Source organism: Prenolepis imparis, unplaced genomic scaffold (assembly GCF_030444845.1).
Source record: "Prenolepis imparis isolate NDT839.2.m4 unplaced genomic scaffold, iyPreImpa1.0 SCAF_1, whole genome shotgun sequence".
Classification (NCBI taxonomy): Eukaryota; Metazoa; Arthropoda; class Insecta; order Hymenoptera; family Formicidae; genus Prenolepis; species Prenolepis imparis.
Genome location: NW_028141159.1, coordinates 11,400,277 through 11,422,256, shown reverse-complemented (window position 1 = coordinate 11,422,256; position 21,980 = coordinate 11,400,277). Strand labels below are relative to the sequence as shown.

At 33.4% G+C, this 21,980-nt stretch overlaps 2 protein-coding genes across 6 annotated transcripts in view; one reads left to right on the top strand and one right to left on the bottom strand.

Annotated features, from left to right (window-relative positions):
• The window catches only part of LOC145934352 (latrophilin Cirl), a 425,698-nt gene that overhangs the window by 40,911 nt on the left and 362,807 nt on the right, over positions 1-21,980 (top strand). For 3 of the 5 annotated variants that reach the window (XM_083035962.1, XM_083039104.1, XM_083039952.1), the window contains exon 2: positions 18,136-18,234. The exons of 1 other annotated variant lie outside the window; for it this stretch is intronic. In XM_083035962.1, the coding sequence (XP_082892088.1) occupies positions 18,200-18,234 (35 nt within the window). In that variant the 5' untranslated portion in view covers positions 18,136-18,199. Of the gene's footprint in view, positions 1-18,135; positions 18,235-21,980 lie in introns of those variants that run through there. One more of the 5 variants, XM_083035127.1, reaches the window with a different exon arrangement.
• LOC145944350 (uncharacterized) overlaps positions 1-21,980 on the bottom strand; it is a 367,235-nt gene that overhangs the window by 42,623 nt on the left and 302,632 nt on the right. Inside the window, exon 10 of the mRNA XM_083052625.1 lies at positions 2,482-2,542. The gene's annotated coding sequence lies outside the window, so the exon portion shown is untranslated. The remainder of the gene's footprint in view (positions 1-2,481; positions 2,543-21,980) is intronic.

Sequence of the window (21,980 nt, the reverse complement as noted above, 5' to 3'; positions counted from 1 at the left end):
CGTTTTAAAATCCCGTGCTGCAAGATGAAGCGAAGTAAGAGCCGGCTGTTACTGCTGATCTATTCAGCAGTATCGTTCGCGATGCAAATTGATTTGCAATTAATCGCGCCTCCGCGAGATCCGAAGATACGATATTGCGCATACTTTATAATTTATAATTTAGCGATATCGTGTTAGTTTGTAACTTTCCTTTGGTGCATATACTATTTTTCGATTCATATTTCAAACGCAATTAATTTTACATGGTCGTTATTCAGGAGTATTTAGTCTGCGATATGAATAACTTTGCAATTAAATCACGTCGCTATAGAATCTATAAGAATAGGATATCGTTATCCTTATTCAGTGCGTTTTCCTTATCCAGAGTGTTAATATTTTTTTATATTTAATTTAAAAAAAATCATATTCTCTTAAATAAACAATTTTAGAGTTAAAAAGAGGAAGAGGTTTAGCGTACCATTAAATCTTCCAAAAAAGCACACATTTTTTGCCACTCTAAAAAAAGTGTCTGTGTATAGTATTATTTTGTTCGTACGCATTAACGGCCTAACACACAATAGAAACGCACGGAGAAAATCCGGTGCGCTTTCAGTGGAACGCGGAACGCGTGAATCCAGCGTGATCGCGCGCGATCTCTTTTCTCTCTCTCTCTCTCTCGATCCGTAAATGAAAATTCCCGACTGCATTGATATGCATCTACAAGATTCCGACTGCGCTCGACGCGCTCTCGGCGTTCATTTCGTGCGATTTCAGGACTTTCCGGCGGAATCTCGTAAAAGCGAATTCTTCACGATCGCTCGCATCACCGTACCACCCTCTCAGAATTGCACCCCTGCATCGTTCGCCTTGATGCATTTCCAAGACAAGTTCTGAAGCTGCCTATCTTATCCTGTTTTTCGACGGCAAATTTGCGATAAGAAAATTATTATCGCAGATTCTCGATTGTGGATGTGGAAGATAAGGATTCAATGTATATGAAGAGTGTGTGCTGGAAGTTTCATTCTTCTTTCGGATATATTACGCATTTTTTCATGAATTTTATCAATATATTTTTAATGAAATCTCAAATAAAGAAAATACAAATATTCTTATTTAGTACATGTTTTAATGAATAACTGTTCTAAATATACTTAAGCTGATTTTTAATTATTCTCAATCAAAAGAGAAATTCATTTATTTAACTTATTTAATTAAATCAAATATGCTTTATGTGTCAACATAAAATAAACGTAAAAATACGAGCCAAAATTATTTTTTTACGAAAATATAATATTCCATTTCCACTTTTATGGGAAACAATGATTGTTCAGTATTTGGAAAATATTGTTGTTTTATTTGCATTAAATAATAGTCACTTGCTTTGCCCAGAAATAATCGTGTGTGTAACTTTTTTTTAATGAATAGATATTTCGTTTGCTCTTTGGCAAATAACACTCGAATTATTCGGCAATGATTACAGATCGGGAATTTTCACTAATCGACCGCCGGTTTTATGCGGAGCATTTAATACGCGACTGATCAATCTATTTCAGAGATCCACATCGCTTTCATTTAATAAAAGAGCAAACTGGATCAAAATATGACATCGAGGACCGATAATTCCAGTTTAAAAAAAAAAGCGCGAGCAGCGAGGTGTGAAAAAATAATTCGCTGCCGTATATTGCTAGCATGCAAATCTCGTTTTTGCTAGCATCATCCGGATACACAAGAAACAATGAATTTCGATGAATCAACTCGAAAAAAAAAGAAGAAAAATGCGAGCTCTGGGGATTAACTAGCGCTCCCGGCTGAAAACGAAATCACTCGCACGACGATAATTATATAAACGATTTTTGGAATCGACAATTTATGATGAACATAGTTCATCATAATTACTACTTTAAATCATTATTTATCGCTATTACCACGTTATAGTGTAATGTAATCGTGTTCTATAAATTCCTTCTGCATCCGGTCCAATTAATTTCGAGAATTGGCTAATTACTACACATATTACGCTGTTCTCCATCTCATTCCTCGAATTATGCTACGGCAATATACGATTACAGTTATCGATTATCTCAAACTTTTCTGAAATTTATAGGCAAACAAATCGATAAAAAAATATCGCTTCTCAATTTTTGTTTCCTATTGAATTATCATAATAATTTTCACTATACGCTTCAATTGTTATTCATTATCTTATGTAATACAAATGTAAAAATATAATTTTGAACACATATTTCATTCTCTCTGCGTATAATAAATATTTATGATTTAGCTTATATTATTCATTTAACTGCTATATTCTCTTCTCAATAATTTTATACACATAATATTTTCTTAAATATTCTACTATCCCTTTCTAAAAAAGGCATGTTAAGTCGATATTATTTAAAATTTAAAACATGTTACTATTTTTATATTTTCAACATATTATATATACCCCCATTACCGCTATAGAAATATTATAAAATATAAAATAAACAATTTCTCACTCACCGATACTTTACACGGCACTCCCGACACGACGCGTGAATCGCACTGTGTATCGCAATGCTACCTGTAACAAATAAAATACATACATATATTAGAATAATCTTATTATTTCGCATTATAACACAATATAAATATGTAAGCTAGAATTAACGATAGATATACCCACGGATCGCAACACATTCGCGCGCGCGAAAACAGATTGGGTTGGGTTATGTTGGCAAGAGATTTTGCATCCAATTTTTCGCGAAATATGCGTTTCGAACAATTACGACTACATATTAACGTTGAAATTATGATATGCAATTGATAAATATTACAATACAAAGGTTAGAAATCGTTTCTAACGATTATGCTTACTAATTAATCACAGCGGGACGCAGCTCCAACTGCCTGATACTCGCGGCGTTTCGGTAATGGCCGCTATTTTACGAACATCGGCAACTTCATTCTAATAGCGCGCGCGCGATACTATATACATGACTTAATATTAATAATTAATTAAAACTCGAAGGAGATTCGTTCGAAAAGATATAGCTTTAAAAGATATAGAAAGAAAAAATATTCATCGAGAATAAGGTATTATAACATATTATTTACAACATATTACTATTTTATAACTTTTACCATATTATTATTTTAAAATTTAATTAGCAAATTATAACATACACAATATAAATATAAATATATAAGCTAGAATATTTAATTAGAAAATTTTCGCTTTATTAATATTTTTTGATAAAAATCAGCTGATTAAAAGCGTTAATTTGCTAATTAATTTTTAAAATAATAATATGTTATAAAAATTAAAATAATGTTTTAAATAATATGTTATAATACTTTAAACACGATTAATATTTTTGACAGTTATCAGCTGATTTCTGTCAAAAAATATTAATTGAGAATAAGGTATTATAACATATTATTTACAACATATAACTATTTTAATTTTTTACCATATTATTATTTTAAAATTTAATTAACAAATTAACGCTTTAATCAGCTGATTTCTGTAAAAAAATATTAATCAAGTTTAAACAAACTTTATATTATTTTTTTAAAAATATTATTTGTTTTAATATAAAATCGAAGAATGGCGTGCGCATAAGCGCGCGCTTGTGTTGTTCTAGTTTAAAAAATTGTAGATAAGAAAAATGTAGAGATAGAGATAAAAGATAAAAAAGAGGAAAGCTACTAAGATGTTAAAATAACAAATTATATTATGAAAATATAGTAACATAAGAAAACTCTGTGTGTTTCATTTAATGACAAGTGAGCTGAAATGCACATGCGTCAATAGATCAGAATCGGTCTTGACGTAGCAATTCGTGGTTCAGTTTTCAAGCGTGTAACGCCGAACGACACGATGTCGTTACTTGCGAATCCAGTACACGAATGATATTGCATCGCAACTAGTAATCGAGAATGTCATGATGTGAATTATCATGCGATATCAACTCTCAAAAAACGCCAAAAAATATTATGTTCACTAGATATTCCAACGCCGCTGTTTTATCGCGTGCTATTTTTTGCATTTTAATGGGAAAGATTACATTTCGCTAGAAATTATATGCAATTGATGCACAATTATTAAATTTGAATTCTAGTTTGTAAATATAGATTCAAATAGTAAAATTTTATCAATTTCGGTATTTATTAATCAATATAAAAAAATTATAGATCTAAAAATTATAGATTCTTTATTGCATCAATTTGAAATCATTATGAGATGAATATCTCGTTATAATAAAAATAAAACAATCAAGCGTGTTAAATATATAAGAGCGGAATATCTTTCTTGCTATATTCAAAAATGTATTTTTATGATACAAAAATAATCTAAATTAATTCACAGTTTTGATGCAAAGTATATGTATAATAATCTTTAGATGCATCATGCTTTAAATATAAGTGTGAAAAATGTTAATGCAAAGAGAATTGCATATATAAATATATACAAAAATAACTCTGATAAATACAATATATCATACAATTGGATTTAAATATCGCAATAACCGATTACAATAGTTATTTATTGTACGATATGATATTGATTTTATGACATATATCCGCTTTAAAGGGCCAAAACCATACATTTTATCTTTCGAATTTTATTAATGTACCAAGATTTTCGGGTCGGCCTTCTACCTGGAATATAAATTTACTTGTACGTTCCACCTCTGGTCGAAAAATAATTAAAACGTTCGATTAAGATATAAGATGCGGGTATAATTCATGCTTGACAACGCGCCGTATTCTCGTGGATGATTTTTAGCGGCGATACAATACGTATATATCTCGCGCAACGTCAGCGATTATGTATTATATGTTGGGTGGTGTCTTCTCGATCGCGATTGGCCGTAAATTATACGGTTGCACGACCGCATATGGCTACGCTGATTGCACTCGCCTCAAGTCGGTCCCGACGGATATGTTTAATTCCATACTCGATAATGCAGCATACGTAATTAAATTGCCGAGTTTCACTGCTAATTAATAACTATTGTGCACACGTGCACATTTGTTGTCATTAACACATATCGCGAGTATTGGAATGCAATCAGGTTTCTACTTCCATTAATGAAGCATGTTGTATATATTTTGTAAGTCTTTTGCTTCGCGCAAGGATTAAACGATGACAAATACAAAATTCAATAATATATATAAAATTCAATAATATATATCACAATTCTAATTACACAAATATGTTAACAAAAATAATTTTTTTCGCACATTCTTTATGTGAATTTATCATTTAAAATGATAATTGCATTTTGTATATCAATGTAGATTTGTTTTTTCTCAAACATATCTTAAACATATTTAAGTTAAAAAAGAATAATTAGAAAGACAGAAACAATTAAATTTTAATAATCGTTAACTAAAATTTATGAAAAAAAATAAAGCAAGATCAATATTGTAGCTTTTGTATCAATAGTATCTTTACGTTACATTAATTTATTTTAACGAAAGTGCAATGGAATCAAACAATTATTATATCATGTAAAGCTATCCTATCAGAAGATTATCCGATTGATCAGCGAAAAATTGATAAGCAAAGAACCGCAGACACGCCAGAAACGAAATCCTCGATGCGCGATCATTGTATCGGTTAGTTAAGAAGTTCCCGGATGGACGACAGCCCGATGGAAACTCGGATCATTGTCAATTTATAACGATGTGATCATAAAGCTGATCCGCTAACGATCGGATCATGTTTCCTGGAGACGCCGATCCACGAACAATGAGACGTGTATTTTCTTTCCGGCCATAATCAAGCAATGGAACTACAGCAGCTCGCCACAAAACCTGCGGATTATGTCATCCATAAACTTCCTCGACAGCTTTCCTTGTTTGGACACCGTTCCTTTCCCTCCCCATATCGGTTCTATTTCTATATGCATGGGTAGAGCGCGATTTGTTTCGCCTGATTCTCGAGCTATCGTCGCATCGCGACGAATCCTTGTAGATTAAGACGAAGCAGTTGGACATGTTTGATTTGATGATATCGAATAAATTTGTCATATGACATAAATTATATGGCAGAAAATAATCACCGTCATTTATTAGTGGAATAAGAGATCATATAATAGAATAATGTGATAATTTATCCAATAATAAATAATAGCAATAAAATCTACGCTATAATAGAAGCTATTGTAATAATGAAATTAATCATATCGCACGTGATGTAATAATATATATATATATATATATATATATATTTCTTACGTGACCTAATAACGTTAACAATTTTATTCCGTGAGTTTCGTTAAAATCTCATCGAGTTGTCTTATCGATGGCGGCGCAGCTTATTACCACTCGGATATATTAAACGAGCGGCGATAACTTAGCCGCGGTGAGGGCGGCTATCGGGCACTGTCACTGGCTCACAGTGGTAGGATATTGTTTTTAGGCTGCGGTTTTGCCTCGATCTCTCTCCCACCCTCTCCTTGCTCTCTTCTATCTCTCTCGTATCCTCCTGGGAAATTGGACCTGAAGCGGCGCTGGCAACGCTCTCTCACTCGCCGCTCATTTATTATCGTTGCTTTACCTCTGGGTGGCCAAATTTACCAAACGCTGCGGTTCGGCCTCCGAATGCGTTCGCCGTCGCGGTGGACGACGTCACTCGACGTTACACAGTTGAAAACTAAGGGACGACCCAGCTTCATAAGTCCGAAAACATTTCATATTTTGTGTGACTTTTCGTTTGACTTGGTATTGTTGCGAAGTTAGAAATTAGAGAACGTTTCCGTGAGCATTTACGTCTAACACTTTCATTATGCGATATATTTATATTAACGTTGATATAAATTGACATTTTGTCAAATTTTATATTTATTTATATATATTTTTTAATTTGTTTTTCAAAATTATATAGCATATTAATTGTAATCGTATTATATTGTTCCATAAATTCTGATAAAGCTTATGCTTTTTAATATAATTTGATATTCACATATGTATTTCAATCTTTCATATTTCTGATATTATTTTGTCAAGCGTAATAATGTGCGAGGAAGACTTGCATGAATTTGTAGCACTCTTCGACGAATTCTCGTCTAACGCGGAAAAATATCTAAGAGTCTCACAAAGATAAAAATGTTGGCAAACACAGGAAAAATGTAGCTCGCGCAAAGACGTGCGAAGATGAGAACATCAGCGATGTATCTTCATTGTCGTTTCCGCTCTTTCGCAAATCTACTCTGCGTCTTCCAATCATGGAATCACGAAGAATAAGAAGGTGACGCCAAGTCGTACTTTCGGAGATGCATCTTGCTTATCCAACTGACAAATGCACACCTACCATTTGCAGTTATTTGTATGACTTATGATTCATCTTAATATAATTCTCAATGGATCCAAACAAGCTTCTCTCTAATTTTAATGTAAATTAATTTAAAAATCGTCACAGTCTCGCGTGATAAATATTGATAAAACATAAAATTGAATATTCAATAGCCCAATTAAACGATTCAATAAATGTCTTGCGGAAGATTGTTGATGTTATGACACAATTATTACAAATATATATCAAATACATATAATTTTAAAATAATTTACATTCTCTTGCATAAGCGCGTACAATTATTCTCGACGTGTTGCAGATTCACAGATCAATGTTGAGAGAAAATGTGGCACGAAACACGTATCGGAAGTCGTCGAGCGATTGTTTGCAAGATCGACAGCAAGCTTGTCCAAAATAAGGACAAGCCGTTCTGCTTATGTGTACACCAACCGTAGATCGTTCGTGTATTTATTTTCCTCTCTTCCACCGCATTTTATATATTCTCCTCGCGTGGCAAAAATGGACCGAGGAGATATGACGGTCGATGGAAGATGGACATAGCGCGGGTAACAAACCGGGTTCTTGAACACGAAGACGGCCACAACCGATACGATCGAGTAGTTCCAAGACCGCGGAATGATCAAACACACGCGTGTTCCTGTGAATATCTTGATGTAACTGACTACGCTTTTCTTGTACAAAAAGAAAAGAGAAAGAAATATCTACACGGTTTCTCTTATAAAATCTAGTGGTAAATTTTTTTTATACTTTCTCTATATATGTAATTTATTACAGAATATAATTTCTAGATGAAATCAGAGAGCATTACGTTGCATAAAACGTTAATGAGTTCATCTCAAAGTCTAATTCGTGCACTGCATTTTCGAAAAAATAGAAGAATATTATACGTATTTTTAAAAAGGTAAAATATACAACGTTAAAAAAAATACTACAAAAAGATTCTATTCAATAAATAACATGAAAAATTGAAGATTATATGAATATTTTAAAATAGCAATTTGATCTCATTTTAATGTTCCTTTCAATTTTCTTTATTCTATTTTCAGTTGATCGAATAATCTCAAATATTTTTGTTTCCATCTCTTGATAAAAAACGTAATAACATCTTATCAATAGCTTATCAAAAGCTTTACATTTTTTAATTTTATTTAGACAATTTTTCAAGAAATCAGCGAATTGAGTTATCGGATTTCTAGTGAAATAAGAAATTAACGTGCTCAATGTCGTTAATGTCTCAAGTTTGAAACGAGTAGTTTCTGATTTATACTGTAAATCGAGCAAATGGGAGGTGCAGCAAGCAAGAAGTGCGGAAAAAATACAGCGACAGTACACGAAACGCAGATATGAAAAAAAATGCTTAGTTATGTTTCCTTTTATTAAAAATAGCTGGTGAATTTCTGGTATTACGCTATTACACAAAGTTAGAAAATATCAATGTAAAAGTAAGTATGTTGAAACAAAAATACCAATTAGTAACTTTATAACTTTTTTACATTTTTTTTATTTTCTAAATTATAGTAATATGGCATAATAATATGCTTCCATAAATTTTATAATAAGCTTATATGAGAGAGAATAATATATGCTTACATCACCAATTATATATAAAATTAATATATCTGTAGCATCATGTTATGTTATGTTTAACATTTTTTTACATTTAAAATAAAATCATTTTCCACTTCAAGGTGGTTCAGAGAATTATACTAAGAAAATTAGACTCTCACAATAAAGATATATTTAGTCATTGCAGTGTCAATATGATCAAGATACGACAGCACTTTCTCGTGAGGATAAATCAGACATTGTATAGCAAGTTCTCGCAGGTTGGGGGTTGACCTGCGGTCAAGGATTATTGAGGGGCTCGAATGGCGCAAGAGGGTGGTTCAGGAAAAAAATACAGCGACAGTTCACGAAACGTAGATAGCGGCCGGCTTCACCTATCGCTCGCTTGTACTCGCGCGCTATAATGCGAAGAAGGGTGATCGAGAGAGAGGTCTGAACCCGTATAAGAGAGAGAAAAAGATAGCGAATGGTGAGAACGAGCCGTGAAGAGAAGGAGAGAATACGAACTGAAGGTGGTCTACGAGAGAAATAGTGAGCGAAAGATATACGATCTCATAATTCGCTTCTAAACATCGCTAATTGCAGCGCTGACCCTCTAAATCTTTTGGGATGCTATCTGCTCGCTCTTGAAAATGATCTTTCTCTCTCTCTTTCTCTCGTTGTCTCCCCTTCCTCTTGCACAACTGTCGAGCCGACATCTCGTTCTTACACATTCTCCTTTAACCTTATCGTGGCTAATCCATTTTTCAAATCAATGCAAGATACATCTCCAATGTTTTTTGAAGATAGAAAAGAAAAAAGATGTAACGAAAAAAGATTTCGCCGATAATAATTTATATGATATATATTTATGTTTTCATACAAATAGATTAGCGCTCTATTGAGTATGTTGCTACACATTATAACAGTGATTCGAATGAATGAAGATTGTTATTCTCAGCGAAAGGATTATTTTATAAATAACTGTACCTATTTAATATAATATTATTAGGATTTTTTAGATAAACACGAAGAATTACATAACAGGATAGATTAATAATCTCTTATTAACAATATATACCGTGATGTTCAACTGAATCTTTTAATAACAAAATCGTAAAGTTACGATATCATTCTAATAAGCAATAATGCTGATATAAATTTTTTGATGACTCATTTAATTTTTATTTAATCTAAAATTAATTAGTTATATGCAATAGAATTTTAACTTTGTAACTATCCGATGTTTTATTTGCAGTACATGATTCGATAGAGATAATGTAAAATATAAAAAAAAATTTCAACATAATTTTTATATATAAAAATATATAAATAGTATATATAAAATATAAAAAAGAATTTCAATGTAGCATATATGTATATTAAATTATATGTATTGCAAAAAAATTTGTAAAACGAATCCAATATACTGAATAAAAAATTATGACTTTCAAATGCATCGGAAAGTTAAATCGGAGAATTAAATGCATCATCTGTTTTCTGTAGAACAGAGAGTTTCCTCTTAAATTCTTGTATTTCCTCGTGCACATAATCGCGAGCTGTTAGATGATAACCATTCCGGCCTGCTATTACGGAATTGCAGTATCGAATATTTAACGCGGTATCGCGTTTAATTCGTCGCGCTCTCTTGCTCACAAAAGCGATATTGAGATAATTTCACCGCGGCCGGATGTTTCTTTAATGGAGAGGAACGATCTATGCGTTCGTGAGCCTTCGTCTCATATCGCGCCGGAAATGGGACAGACTTGACAGACATTGGCGCAACGCGCGCTTACTTATAAATCTTTATTAATATCTTGAGCAAGAGATGCTGCATTTCTTTCTCCGATTACGCAAACTATTTTCTTCGATTCCTCACAGTTTGCCGGCTCAGGAAGAGCCCGAAAAGACGACTAAAGGAGAATTCTATAAGGGAAGCGGAAAAAGGGGAACAGCGCTTTTCAATTCACTTTACGAGGCTGTTCCCTCTCTCCGAGAGAAAGAGATTTCTTTGTTTTATCGAGCCGTAATGAAATGCGAGCCGGCGAATTTCCCTAACGCTACGCGAATCACCGCGACCGTCCCTTCATGCATCAACATGGTTTCCTCCCATGTTACGTCTCATGCTCACTCGATGGTGATTACGATGTAATATGATGTGATTAGCTATTAAATATTTTAATCAAGCCAAAGTGCATAGCAGTTTTTTAATAAGCAATAGCTAACAAAAAGTTACACGAACATATCAATGAAATTGAGACTCATTAATGTGTTATAAATAAAATTTTACATGTGTTGTGCGCGAATATATATATTGAGAGAGAGAGAGAGAGAGAGAGAGAGAGAGGGAATCTTAATTAAAATTAGAATTTAGTAAAATATTCTTTTAACAATGGACATGTAAGATTATGTTATTCTTTCCCTATCTGTGATATAATACTTAATAAATATCTTTTTGGTTCGTCTTCCCCTAATCTCTTGCTGTAAACGCACCTATTTTAAAAGGAAGTAAAGGAAGTTTGAAGATAAGTGCAATTTTGCCACAGTAAGGAGGAGAAGCGAGTCGCTTTAAAAATAGCTTCCGTTGGAAGTGCATTTCGATTTCCCGCAAGTTTCCAAAGTCCGATCTTAACGTTGCTTCTCTCGAGAAGGAAATGTTACCGCATTTCGCTTTACGAATTTCGCCCAACAAGCCGAATGCGCTTTATATTCGTTTTTAACGGACTCTTTTGAGCCATCAAACGCCCGTCTATCGGAAGGAAATTCAATAAAATGGTCAAAAACATGTTTTGGCAAATGTAGAGCGGAGGGGAAGAATATGTGTTTGTGTGTGTGTGTGTGTGTGTGTATATATATATATACATATAACAATCTCTATATTGGATTTATATATAAAAAAAGAAACAGCGCTATTCTTTATTGCAATTATTTACACGAAATTCGCATCAGTTATTAAAAATCAATATTTTTTCAAAATTGTTATTTGCATTTATATTTCCGAAACGAAAGTTGAAAAAAATATATGACGTTAAAGCAATAATTTTATCGTCTTATGCGCAAAAGCATGTAGAAAATTTATCATTTTAATTTTTTTATCAAATTTCTGTTTATTAAAATTTATTCATTGCCAATATTTTAAACTGAACTCGTCTGATTTATTAGAATCTCTCTCATCACTAGACTAGACTTTTAAATCTGTGATTCTCCCTTTGCAAAGAAATTTAGAGAATTAAAGATTAAATTCAACTCTTTAAATTAATATGTTCTAATAAATAAAATTAAAATAAAATAGAATAATTTATTAAAAAAAATACATTTTAATAATGTGCAGAATTTCCAGCAATGATATTAAGAAACAGCTAACACGAGTTGAAATGAATCGTATTTCTAGGAATACGAACATCTTCCATCTGGTATTCTCTGCTTTTCGGAAAGTCGTATTCCATATCGCAGTGTCAAACATTTTCTTGTTAAAAGGGAAAAACGCGGCACAACCGAAAGGATCGTTCGAATGACTTTTCTCTCGCGCAGGATGGCATTCGTCAGGAAACAGGACTTATCGCAGAGCACGATCCTATACACACTTCACCCCATGAGGTTTGTTTTCCAGACGTGACTTAACCAAAACAAGCTCAGTAAACACCCGTTCCCGTCGCGTTCGTGTTCCAGTAATACGGCACGCCGTATATGTATATTTAAAGAGGCCGTTCAAGGGGTGCGCTGTGTTTTTGAAATGAAATCCGAAGCTGTCACCCGATGACGATGGCGGTCGGAATTTTTGAGCAGTATGTGGATATAGCAGTACGAATATGGCATGAAGGTTTCGATCATGGTTTTGTCACATGCACACATACACACACAACTCACGTGCTCTTTAGATAATCTTTAGAAAATCTAAGAAATTCAACAAAAATTCGATTTTGCGATATAAAAGCAGCAGTTCGAGTCATAATATCGATATAGTTTCATCTGTATTATAAGAAATTTAAGATTGGCTAAGAAGGATTGCAGAAATCAAAGTCGAACTGTAGAAGAGAAAGAGGAGGGAGAGACTTAACGATTTTTTAGTTACAGAAAAATAATAACTCGGAAACACAAGGCCACTCGCTTTAATTGATTGTTTGGATCAACCGAGAATAGCAACAGTCGTCGATTCTGTTTATAATTTATAATCCCAATGGTCCTCAACGCAGGACAGTTTTTCTATCTCTCTCTATTCCATTCTTTCTCTGGTTCGCGCATTTGCATGTAACGAGCGGGGCTGCCCGATGTCTACAACGCGCTGCAATCTTTTTAGTGTCGAATAATAGCTTCTAACCCTTATCCCGATGTTGTACAAAGGATGGCGGAAATAATTCCTAGCCAAAGCTTCGAGCCAATCAATATCACGTTTATCAAATAGTCCGCTCATTTAATTTTCAAAAGTCCTCGTCAATGTGTTCTTATGTTCCATGCGGTACAGAACGTAATCTGATATATTTAAATATTAAAATGTATTCAGTGAATTCGTTTTTCATTACAGAGTGTTTCATGAATTTACATATCATTCTTTTTTTGCAAAAAATTAATTAGTAACTCTATAGAAAATTAACTTTTTTGTGTATATACCGAAGAGTGAAAACAGATCAATTTATGATTATCATATCTAAAAAAATAACATTCAAATTTAAAATTAAATTAATATAATAATTTCTCTTATAAGTTTTGATCAAACATAATCGTATATCTTTAAATTTATTTCTTAACTATCTTTATGAATTTATTATAAATATATACACGTCTAATTGTAATTATAATTCATATAGCCCAAGTTGAGATAATTAATTTTTAATATATATTATGCATTGAGAATTTTTTTGTGTTTTGACATGTAAAGAATTAAGTGAAAGATTACAAAAAAATGTACAAATTAGAACTTATTGTTAGATGCTTCATTTTCGTGGGCGCGTAAAAATGTCTGCCGCTTCTGTTTGGTAAGCGTTGCTAAGTTGTTGCTGCACAGATTTTGTACTCTGACTTAATTTGAATAACCTTCATTAATCAAATTATTTCTACCCCGCTGTCATGGCAGGAATATAATATTTCCGAGATAGATTCTACCGTTAGACCAGCTCTTAACGAGCGACGACGCACGTACTTCGTCGTTTCGACGGAAATATAAATACACGCTACACTGCTATCCGTTCATTCTTGCCAGGCATTTTCGTGATAATAGCTCATTTTTCCGAAGCTTCTATTCTAATTAAAAAATAAATATAAATTTTACTACTTTTCCTTTCAGCCGATCTCACAATCGGTTAATTATACGAGTATAATCAAAGTTTTTCTACTTTAAATCAGTGTATGCATGTGTAATTTTTTTGGCATAAAGATTTATAAATCGAGCGCCATCTCATAAAAATATCGCTTTTACGTGATTATCTTTTATCGGTGTTTCCACTATAAGCCTATTTATCTAATTACCGGTAATGATAATTTATGGTTCACCAAATCGTTCGCGGTGCGGCGACTCGTAACGAGTCAATTTTGTCGGGCAACACTCGAGTATGTACATTCACCGAGGAATTAACCGGGAGGGCGGCGTGCGCTATCTGAGGAATTCTACTCAACTATCTTTAATCGCGCGAATTAATCGTCCACGGCGAATACCACTCGGAAACCACCCCGCGACATTTATCGTCGCGCGAATACGGCCGCGCGAGCGTGAGTTGACATTCCTCTCGTGAGCGACCGCGCTTTTTGCACGCGGTGTTCGCCTTTTCTCGTCCCGCCTTTTCCACTGTATCGTACGCCAGGTGGAAATATCTTTTCGCGATTAGGTCGGAGGCGGCAGGCGACGTTGTCACGGCACGGCAATGAGAAACGTTATTCCTCATGTTTTCGCGATACGTTAACAGAAAACACGAGAGTTTCTAGTACATACATATTATCGCGGGGGGCAGCGGGCCCTTGTGGCTGCGCGGCTGCCATGTCGGACTGGGGGTGGCCTGAAACCTAATTGTTCAGATACACGCATTTCACTGCCACCGCGACGCCACCCGCACACGCGCCGACCTTTATATGTATGAATCGAATAGAGGGTAGAGGGTGATTCAGCAGTGATGAATGAATACTATATATGTCTTTTATATATTATATAATATACATACATATATATATATATATATATATGTATATCAAATATAATGTAAACAAATATAAAAAAATATTGCTATCCCAAAGTTTTAATAAGAATTATCAGATGCTTTATCAGGTTGTACAAAAAGGACATGTCAAAATTATATTGTATATATGTATATATATAAATATTTTTTTTTTATTTTATAAATACTATAAATACTAAAAATATATTAATAAATATATTAATAAATACTAAATATGAATTTTAAAAAATTTATAATTAATAGCATTCGAAATGTATATAAAAAAAATTCGTGAATATTTTATATTGAGAATGCTGCAAGAGAGAGAGAAAGAGAATTATAAATTTATATAATATTAAAAATATTTCTTCCCTTATATATATGCGTGTTTTATTTGCGATACAAATATTTTATCAGCGATACAAATCATCTCTGAAAAGCACTGTAGTCGGCGCACGTCAATGACATACGCTCATTATTCTGTACAGGGGGTTTCGATCTAGCTACGCGAACCAGCGAGATTGTTTTAATGAAACCATTTCCCTCTCAAACCCCCTCGGTGCTTCCCCTCTTCACTCTTCCCCCTATCCCTCGCGATGATGCAAAGGGAGAAGAATTTCCGATTGATGGCACAGATAATGGAGCTGCCAAGACGCAAAGACCATCACGTCTGTTCGAAACGATATTCCGAATGAGAGGAGGATGAGGAAGAGACGCGGAGAGACGATGTCTCCAATTGACGGCAATTTCGCAAAAACGTGAAATTCTTTATTATCTCTGGTATTCGATTTCTCCCTCCCTCCCGTCCCTTCTCTCTTTCTCTCTCTCTCTCTCTCTCTGTCTCTCTGCCTAGGTAATTTCCGAATAGGACATGTGAAACTGCGCCCCCTCCAGGTTCATCGACCCGATTATCAGTGATTGAGACCTTCAATCCGCACCCGAATATTTCCAATCTCTCTCGATATAACCGAAGTCATTGTCTATCAATATTTAACCTTTTGCGGGGAAAACTACTAGTGCAAAAAAACAATTGATATGTGATAATTATGTTTCATAACAAAAATTCCTGTCATAATTATTTTTTTTATAAATACTAGAAGATTTTAATTATCCGCGATAGAGCTCTATAAATTGATCCGCAGATACGATCTATATCGCGCGATTCCCAACGCGGAAAACAGGCAATACATTTCGAGATTTTTGACAGGATTTCGAGACTTTCGAGAATCAATAACATGCCTTTTTTAGAGAGGAACATATGTTAAAGACCTTTTAATATATATATTAATATACCAAGATCTAATAAAAATTTATAAATACATATATATTTCTGCATGCATGTTGTTCAATCTTGTAAAAAAACGTTCCTCGTTTTAAACATAATCGTTTTAAAAAAGTTAAACGTATGTATTGGATATAGAGAGTATAATATGCATATCGGTGAACGGAAATAATACGACTGACGCTTTGACCGATCTCTATCACATGGATCACTATACGCTTCGCCGCGATAGCTAGTTGAAATTTTATCTTCGTCTGTGCGAAATTTTTTATTCCACCTGTTTTAAAATCGGAACACGATTTATTTTTCGCACAGAAGTTCACTAGAATAATCTCATAGCACGAAATCCAACATGCATATAAAGAACATTTGCCATATATGTAGAAGATGAAGTTGAAGTAATATTTATTATGCATCAGCACGAATAATAATATCATGAAAGTTTAATTCTATCAGAAATTCAACATTAATAGATAATTCGTAATGTGACGAAGATTTATTATAAACCATTCTCATATAGCTTTTGACATCTTTATTACCTAAAGACCTAAAGCTTTTTTTGAAATATTGCCATTATTATTCTGGATGTTATTTCGCACATGAATATCGCAATGTTTGGCTCATATCCAATGATAGATACATACTCAATAATCACATATACATATACGTATACGTCAATTATTATGTCAATGGTTTCCCTTAATCATTGAGGATATACTCAGTTATTACCCAATATAGCAATATTAATGCCCGTCATCATCGAATATGTCACAAGCGATCGCATTCTATAACAGATTTCAGTAAGCATGATATTTTAATTAACACAGTTTTTAAAGATATTCTTGATTTCAAATATTTTTCAATTGGAAATTAAATTAACCCTCACTAGCTTTGCTCAAATATAAGTTTTTTTTCTATATAAATTATCGTATAAAACATATCTAAATAATTTCATTAAAAATTGGTTCGCGCTTTTATTGCAATCATTTTTATAGAACTTATTTAAAGTATTATCACAAAAGTAATTAATCGTCAATCGAGTTACTTCAATATAATCTTCTCTGCTTTTTAAAATATTTGATTCTAAAATAATATATATATTGAAACAATATATGTATATATTGAAATATTTATCTCAATTTATATAATTATTATATTTCGAGAGATCTAAGACAGTCAACCACCACGAATAAAGATTTATAACCGCTTAATATAATTTTACAATAAATAATTTAATAAAGAATATTTGGGATTTTTTGTTCTTATCTTCTGCGAAGAAATCGAGTATGCGCACAGAAAAAAAATTTGTTATATGTTGTTTAGTTATAGTTGTATTAATTATATTATTATAATTTTCGCGTTAAACTTTTTGATTTAATTGTAATATAGATGACTTGATAATTATAAAGTCGCGGTAGCCATGTGTTCCATTTAGAACGTAATACAATTTCAACACTTTTTTTTAATAAAAGCAATTATGATAGCAATTTCAAAAACAAAATTCAAAAAGAGTGTGATATAATACAATTTCATAAATAAATTTGTTCTGTATAAAACACACAGGTAACACGCAGATCAATGTCGTTCGTTTTTATTAATTTATCGCGGTCGTAATATTGGAAGAATATTTCTCAATTTAATTATGATTGAAATTTTATCATCAGTTTTCTTTATGTCATAAAAATATAATTGATTTTATTTCTGTTTTGCAGCTAAAAAGTTTTTCAATTCTTATATATCAATATCATTATTTTGTATGAGCAGTATAGCATTTTAATTTATAATGCTAAATAACAGACATGATTTACTTTAGTTAAAAATTAGTTGATAAGTTAAAACGAAAAATGCAATATTCATGCAGTTGTAAATTTTTTTTCCAGGTATGGAAAAGGAAAAATCGCTTCTCAACCTGCAGAGACACACGCATTTTATTACGGTGCTGTTATGCTATCTCTTTCTGAAGACTTGAGCTTTTTCGGGTAACTATGCTAAGCAAATGCTATTGTGCATATTGCACAAAATGCGGTTACATGACCCTGTAATGAACGATTGACATGAACGATTTTGAGGGGAGTTCATAGTTCGTAGATAGAATCTAGATGCACACACAATTCGGAACAGAACTCGATTGGCCCAAGTATATTTTCATTTCATCAGCGTTGTGCCCCATTTACGATGTTCTTTGGTTAGGATCTTTACTTTTACGAAGGGTCGATCCCTCTAATGGCTGCCACAAATTACGATCAGGATGCATAGACTTGAGCTAGGCAAAATTCTATGCCATTATCGCATCACGAAATAGTTTGCAAAATAATTTAAATCGCTTTCAATTTTGTCATCAATATCTATCGAAAAAATTCCAAATTAATAAAATTTTATTACAAACTATTATAATTATTATTATATCTTAATTGATCATATAAATATAATATATTAAAATATCCATAACTTTTTATCACTCATTGTACATTTAAATTTTCTTGAATCATTCAAAACAAATAAATAAACTAAAAAGAAACCAGTAAGTTAGGCAAAATAAAATAGCTTTTGAATCAAAATATACATTATTCTTTCTTAAAAAATTGTGCATTATAAAATAATTTGCTATAGAAGAGACTTTCACAAAAAGTATATGCAATAATTAATGATTTATCGTATTTGGAATTTTTCACAATAGAATGATGAGGTCCACATAGAATTTTCGTTTTTAACACCTGATATTCGTGCGACGTCGCGACGCTGACGAAGCCAGAGCGAGAAACTGACTAGAGTAGAAGAAGAAGACGATAAAACGAGTCGCTAGGCGGTCTTATTTGCACAACATGTATATTTAATTTACCCGTGCATATACATGTCCGTCGTTTTTCCATCCTCCAGCAACCTACCTCTCGCTCTGCCGCCAGTAACCTCCCCGACGACCCGTTGCGCAAAACTTTTAGGGATTGCGCGCGTTCGCCTGAATATATTTGCATGCTCCACTTTTTCCGCGTTTTTATTCGCCGTCAGAAATTTGCGGTCCCCGAGCCGCGGCTGGCCGTCGTTGCGAGCTCTTGATCGTATAAACTCGCTGCGACACTTTAAGGCCACTTTACGCGATTTTATTGTGCGATAGTCGCATCTTTAAAATCATCAAATGTGAGAAGAAAGTAAACCATATAAACAATATTTTTCCAAAAATTATTTGTACTGAACGATGATACAAGTCTGTTTTCTACTTTCATTCACGATAAATTATTCGAAGTAAAATGTGGAAAAAATTTTAAGTAAGATTTTTTCACGTCAAATTTTTACGCGTGTATTGCGATATTATATTGCGCAATATGTACATAAATTAAATACATTCTGCAGCCTTCCAAGAGCCTTCTCAAAGAACTTGTATAAACATTACTTTTGGGAATTATATACATATACACACATCAAGTTTTGCGTACATATATCCAGATATAATGTTAAAGAAACATACTTCAACAATAGAGCAATATTTTTTTTTATACCGAGCAAGCATAATTACTTTTGCATGTTGGATGCCGGTGAGCGAGTCGCTTGATAACGCGGCGCATCGTCGGAGCGGCACGTTCGCGTCTTAGTTAGCCGAGTCGGCGCGTGCTTCGCGTTCGGTTTATTAAAAAGAAGAAACGTGATCACGAGGATTTCGCGCAAGCGGTATCGCGCTGGTTTTGCACGCGCAAGCATTTGGTTACATGCGTATTGTCAGACGACTAACGATAAGCTCGTGCATGACATTCCATTCGAAGATTGAAACTCTGTAGGCAAAATGACAAATGACCAACACGATTTTACGAAAAAACGAATTCGATGAAAATTATCACTTTGGTGCGAGTGCAATTAATTAAATATATCTTAACACTCTATGCGAATATGAGCTTTATTTCAATATTAAAACAAAGTTTAATATTAAATTTTATTTTAATATTAAAAAAGGACGCTTTGTTTTAATATTAAAACAAAATTACGACAAACAATATAGCTTTATTTCTGTAACACAGTTTTTTTTTAGATATTTTAAATTAGATTAAAATGTAAATCTCTCTCTTTTCATCAGTTTATGTAAATTACTGTTAATATCAGCATATATGGAATATAAGTTTTCTACGGGACAAAGTTTAGCTCTTCAAAATCTTCATAACAGACGTAATCAAGTGAAAATTCTCAACATATATAGTCCCGAGAAAGACGAGGAACAATTGAATTATACGCGAACACACGGCGCTGGATTTTCCCGCTCGGATTTCGCTCGGAAATTTCGAAAAGTTCCTTCCGCATCCTTTATTTGTCGGTATAACGATGTTGAACGGGCCGTCGACCCGCTGCACCATGTATTCAGTTAATGAAAACATTGTCCTACCCACACGACGCACACGTACTTACACACAGCACACACGGTTGCCCGCGTGTGCACGCGGTTAGCTTGTCACACAAGATCTCCACCGCATCTCTCGCGGTGCAACGATGCAGCGGTGTCTGCGTTTTGCGGAGAGACCATACATCGTATATCTTCAGGGCTAGTTGTAAAGGTTCGTGTATGTCTGCCTTTTGCTAACCGCTTCATATCTCTCCTCTCTCTTCATATAAAATATCGTAAAACAAAACCGATCATATTGTTTGGAAGCAACGTTTTTTATCAATTCATAAATCTCTCTGCGTATGATTTTAGATTTTTCCTTTAAACTGTTACAAAATACAGAACATGCATATGCATTCCCTAAATTAGAATGTTTCGAATGTATTTCTCTGATCGCCAGAGTATCAAAATTATTTTTTTTTTTAGATTAATAATAAATACCTGAAATATAAAGTATTCTAAAATCTTGTGAATTTTAAAGAGAAAAAAACTGTCTTAAATTAACGCAAATCTGATTGCGTGTGACTGCAATAATATTGCAGCTTGCAGATTGCACTTTCCTTCTCTGATATACACATATCTGTCAACCTACATAATATATACAAGAACAAAAACGGACACGCGTTCGTTGTCGAATATCACAGCATTGTTTAGCTGCACCGCGTTGCAAGCATCGCGGCGTTAGAGAATGATGCAATGCGTATACAATACATACACGCATGCCATACATATACGCATGCCATATTGTCGGTAAATCATCCGTGTGATGAAGCGAAAAGGTTAACACAGTAATAAGAATGTCAGAATCGAACGCTGCTATCTGTGAAGCATTAAATATATAAAAATCATATATGTATATATAATTATTTCTGATGATATTATTTGGCACCAAGCTCTAAAAGTTTTTTATTATTTTATAATTAAATTTATTGAGCCGAGATTTAAATATTAAATGAGATATAAATATTAGTTATAAAAATTGTTAGACTTTTGTAATACTTTCGAAGCTGCAATTATGTATCTGAATAATATATTCCGCGTGAAATTGCGAACGTAACGCGCCGTTTTCGATCTCAATGCAAACCTGTGTGCACTTCGCGCGTTGTGAATATTATTGCGTCAATATTTTTTAACTTTACGCGAGAGCACGTATGGCAGATACGGTACCTGCAACTTTTGTGCCCGGGCGTTTATCCCGATCTAACAACGTACCTAGGAGATCCCCCTCACTCTCTATTCTCAACTTGTTCTCTCGTGCGAGTTTCTCTCCTCGTACGTCGCTTTCTGTCGAGTTCTCTCTGTGATTCAAAAGCGACACGACTAAAGCGCTGTCAAACACGCTCTCGCGCGGGTATGAGCGGG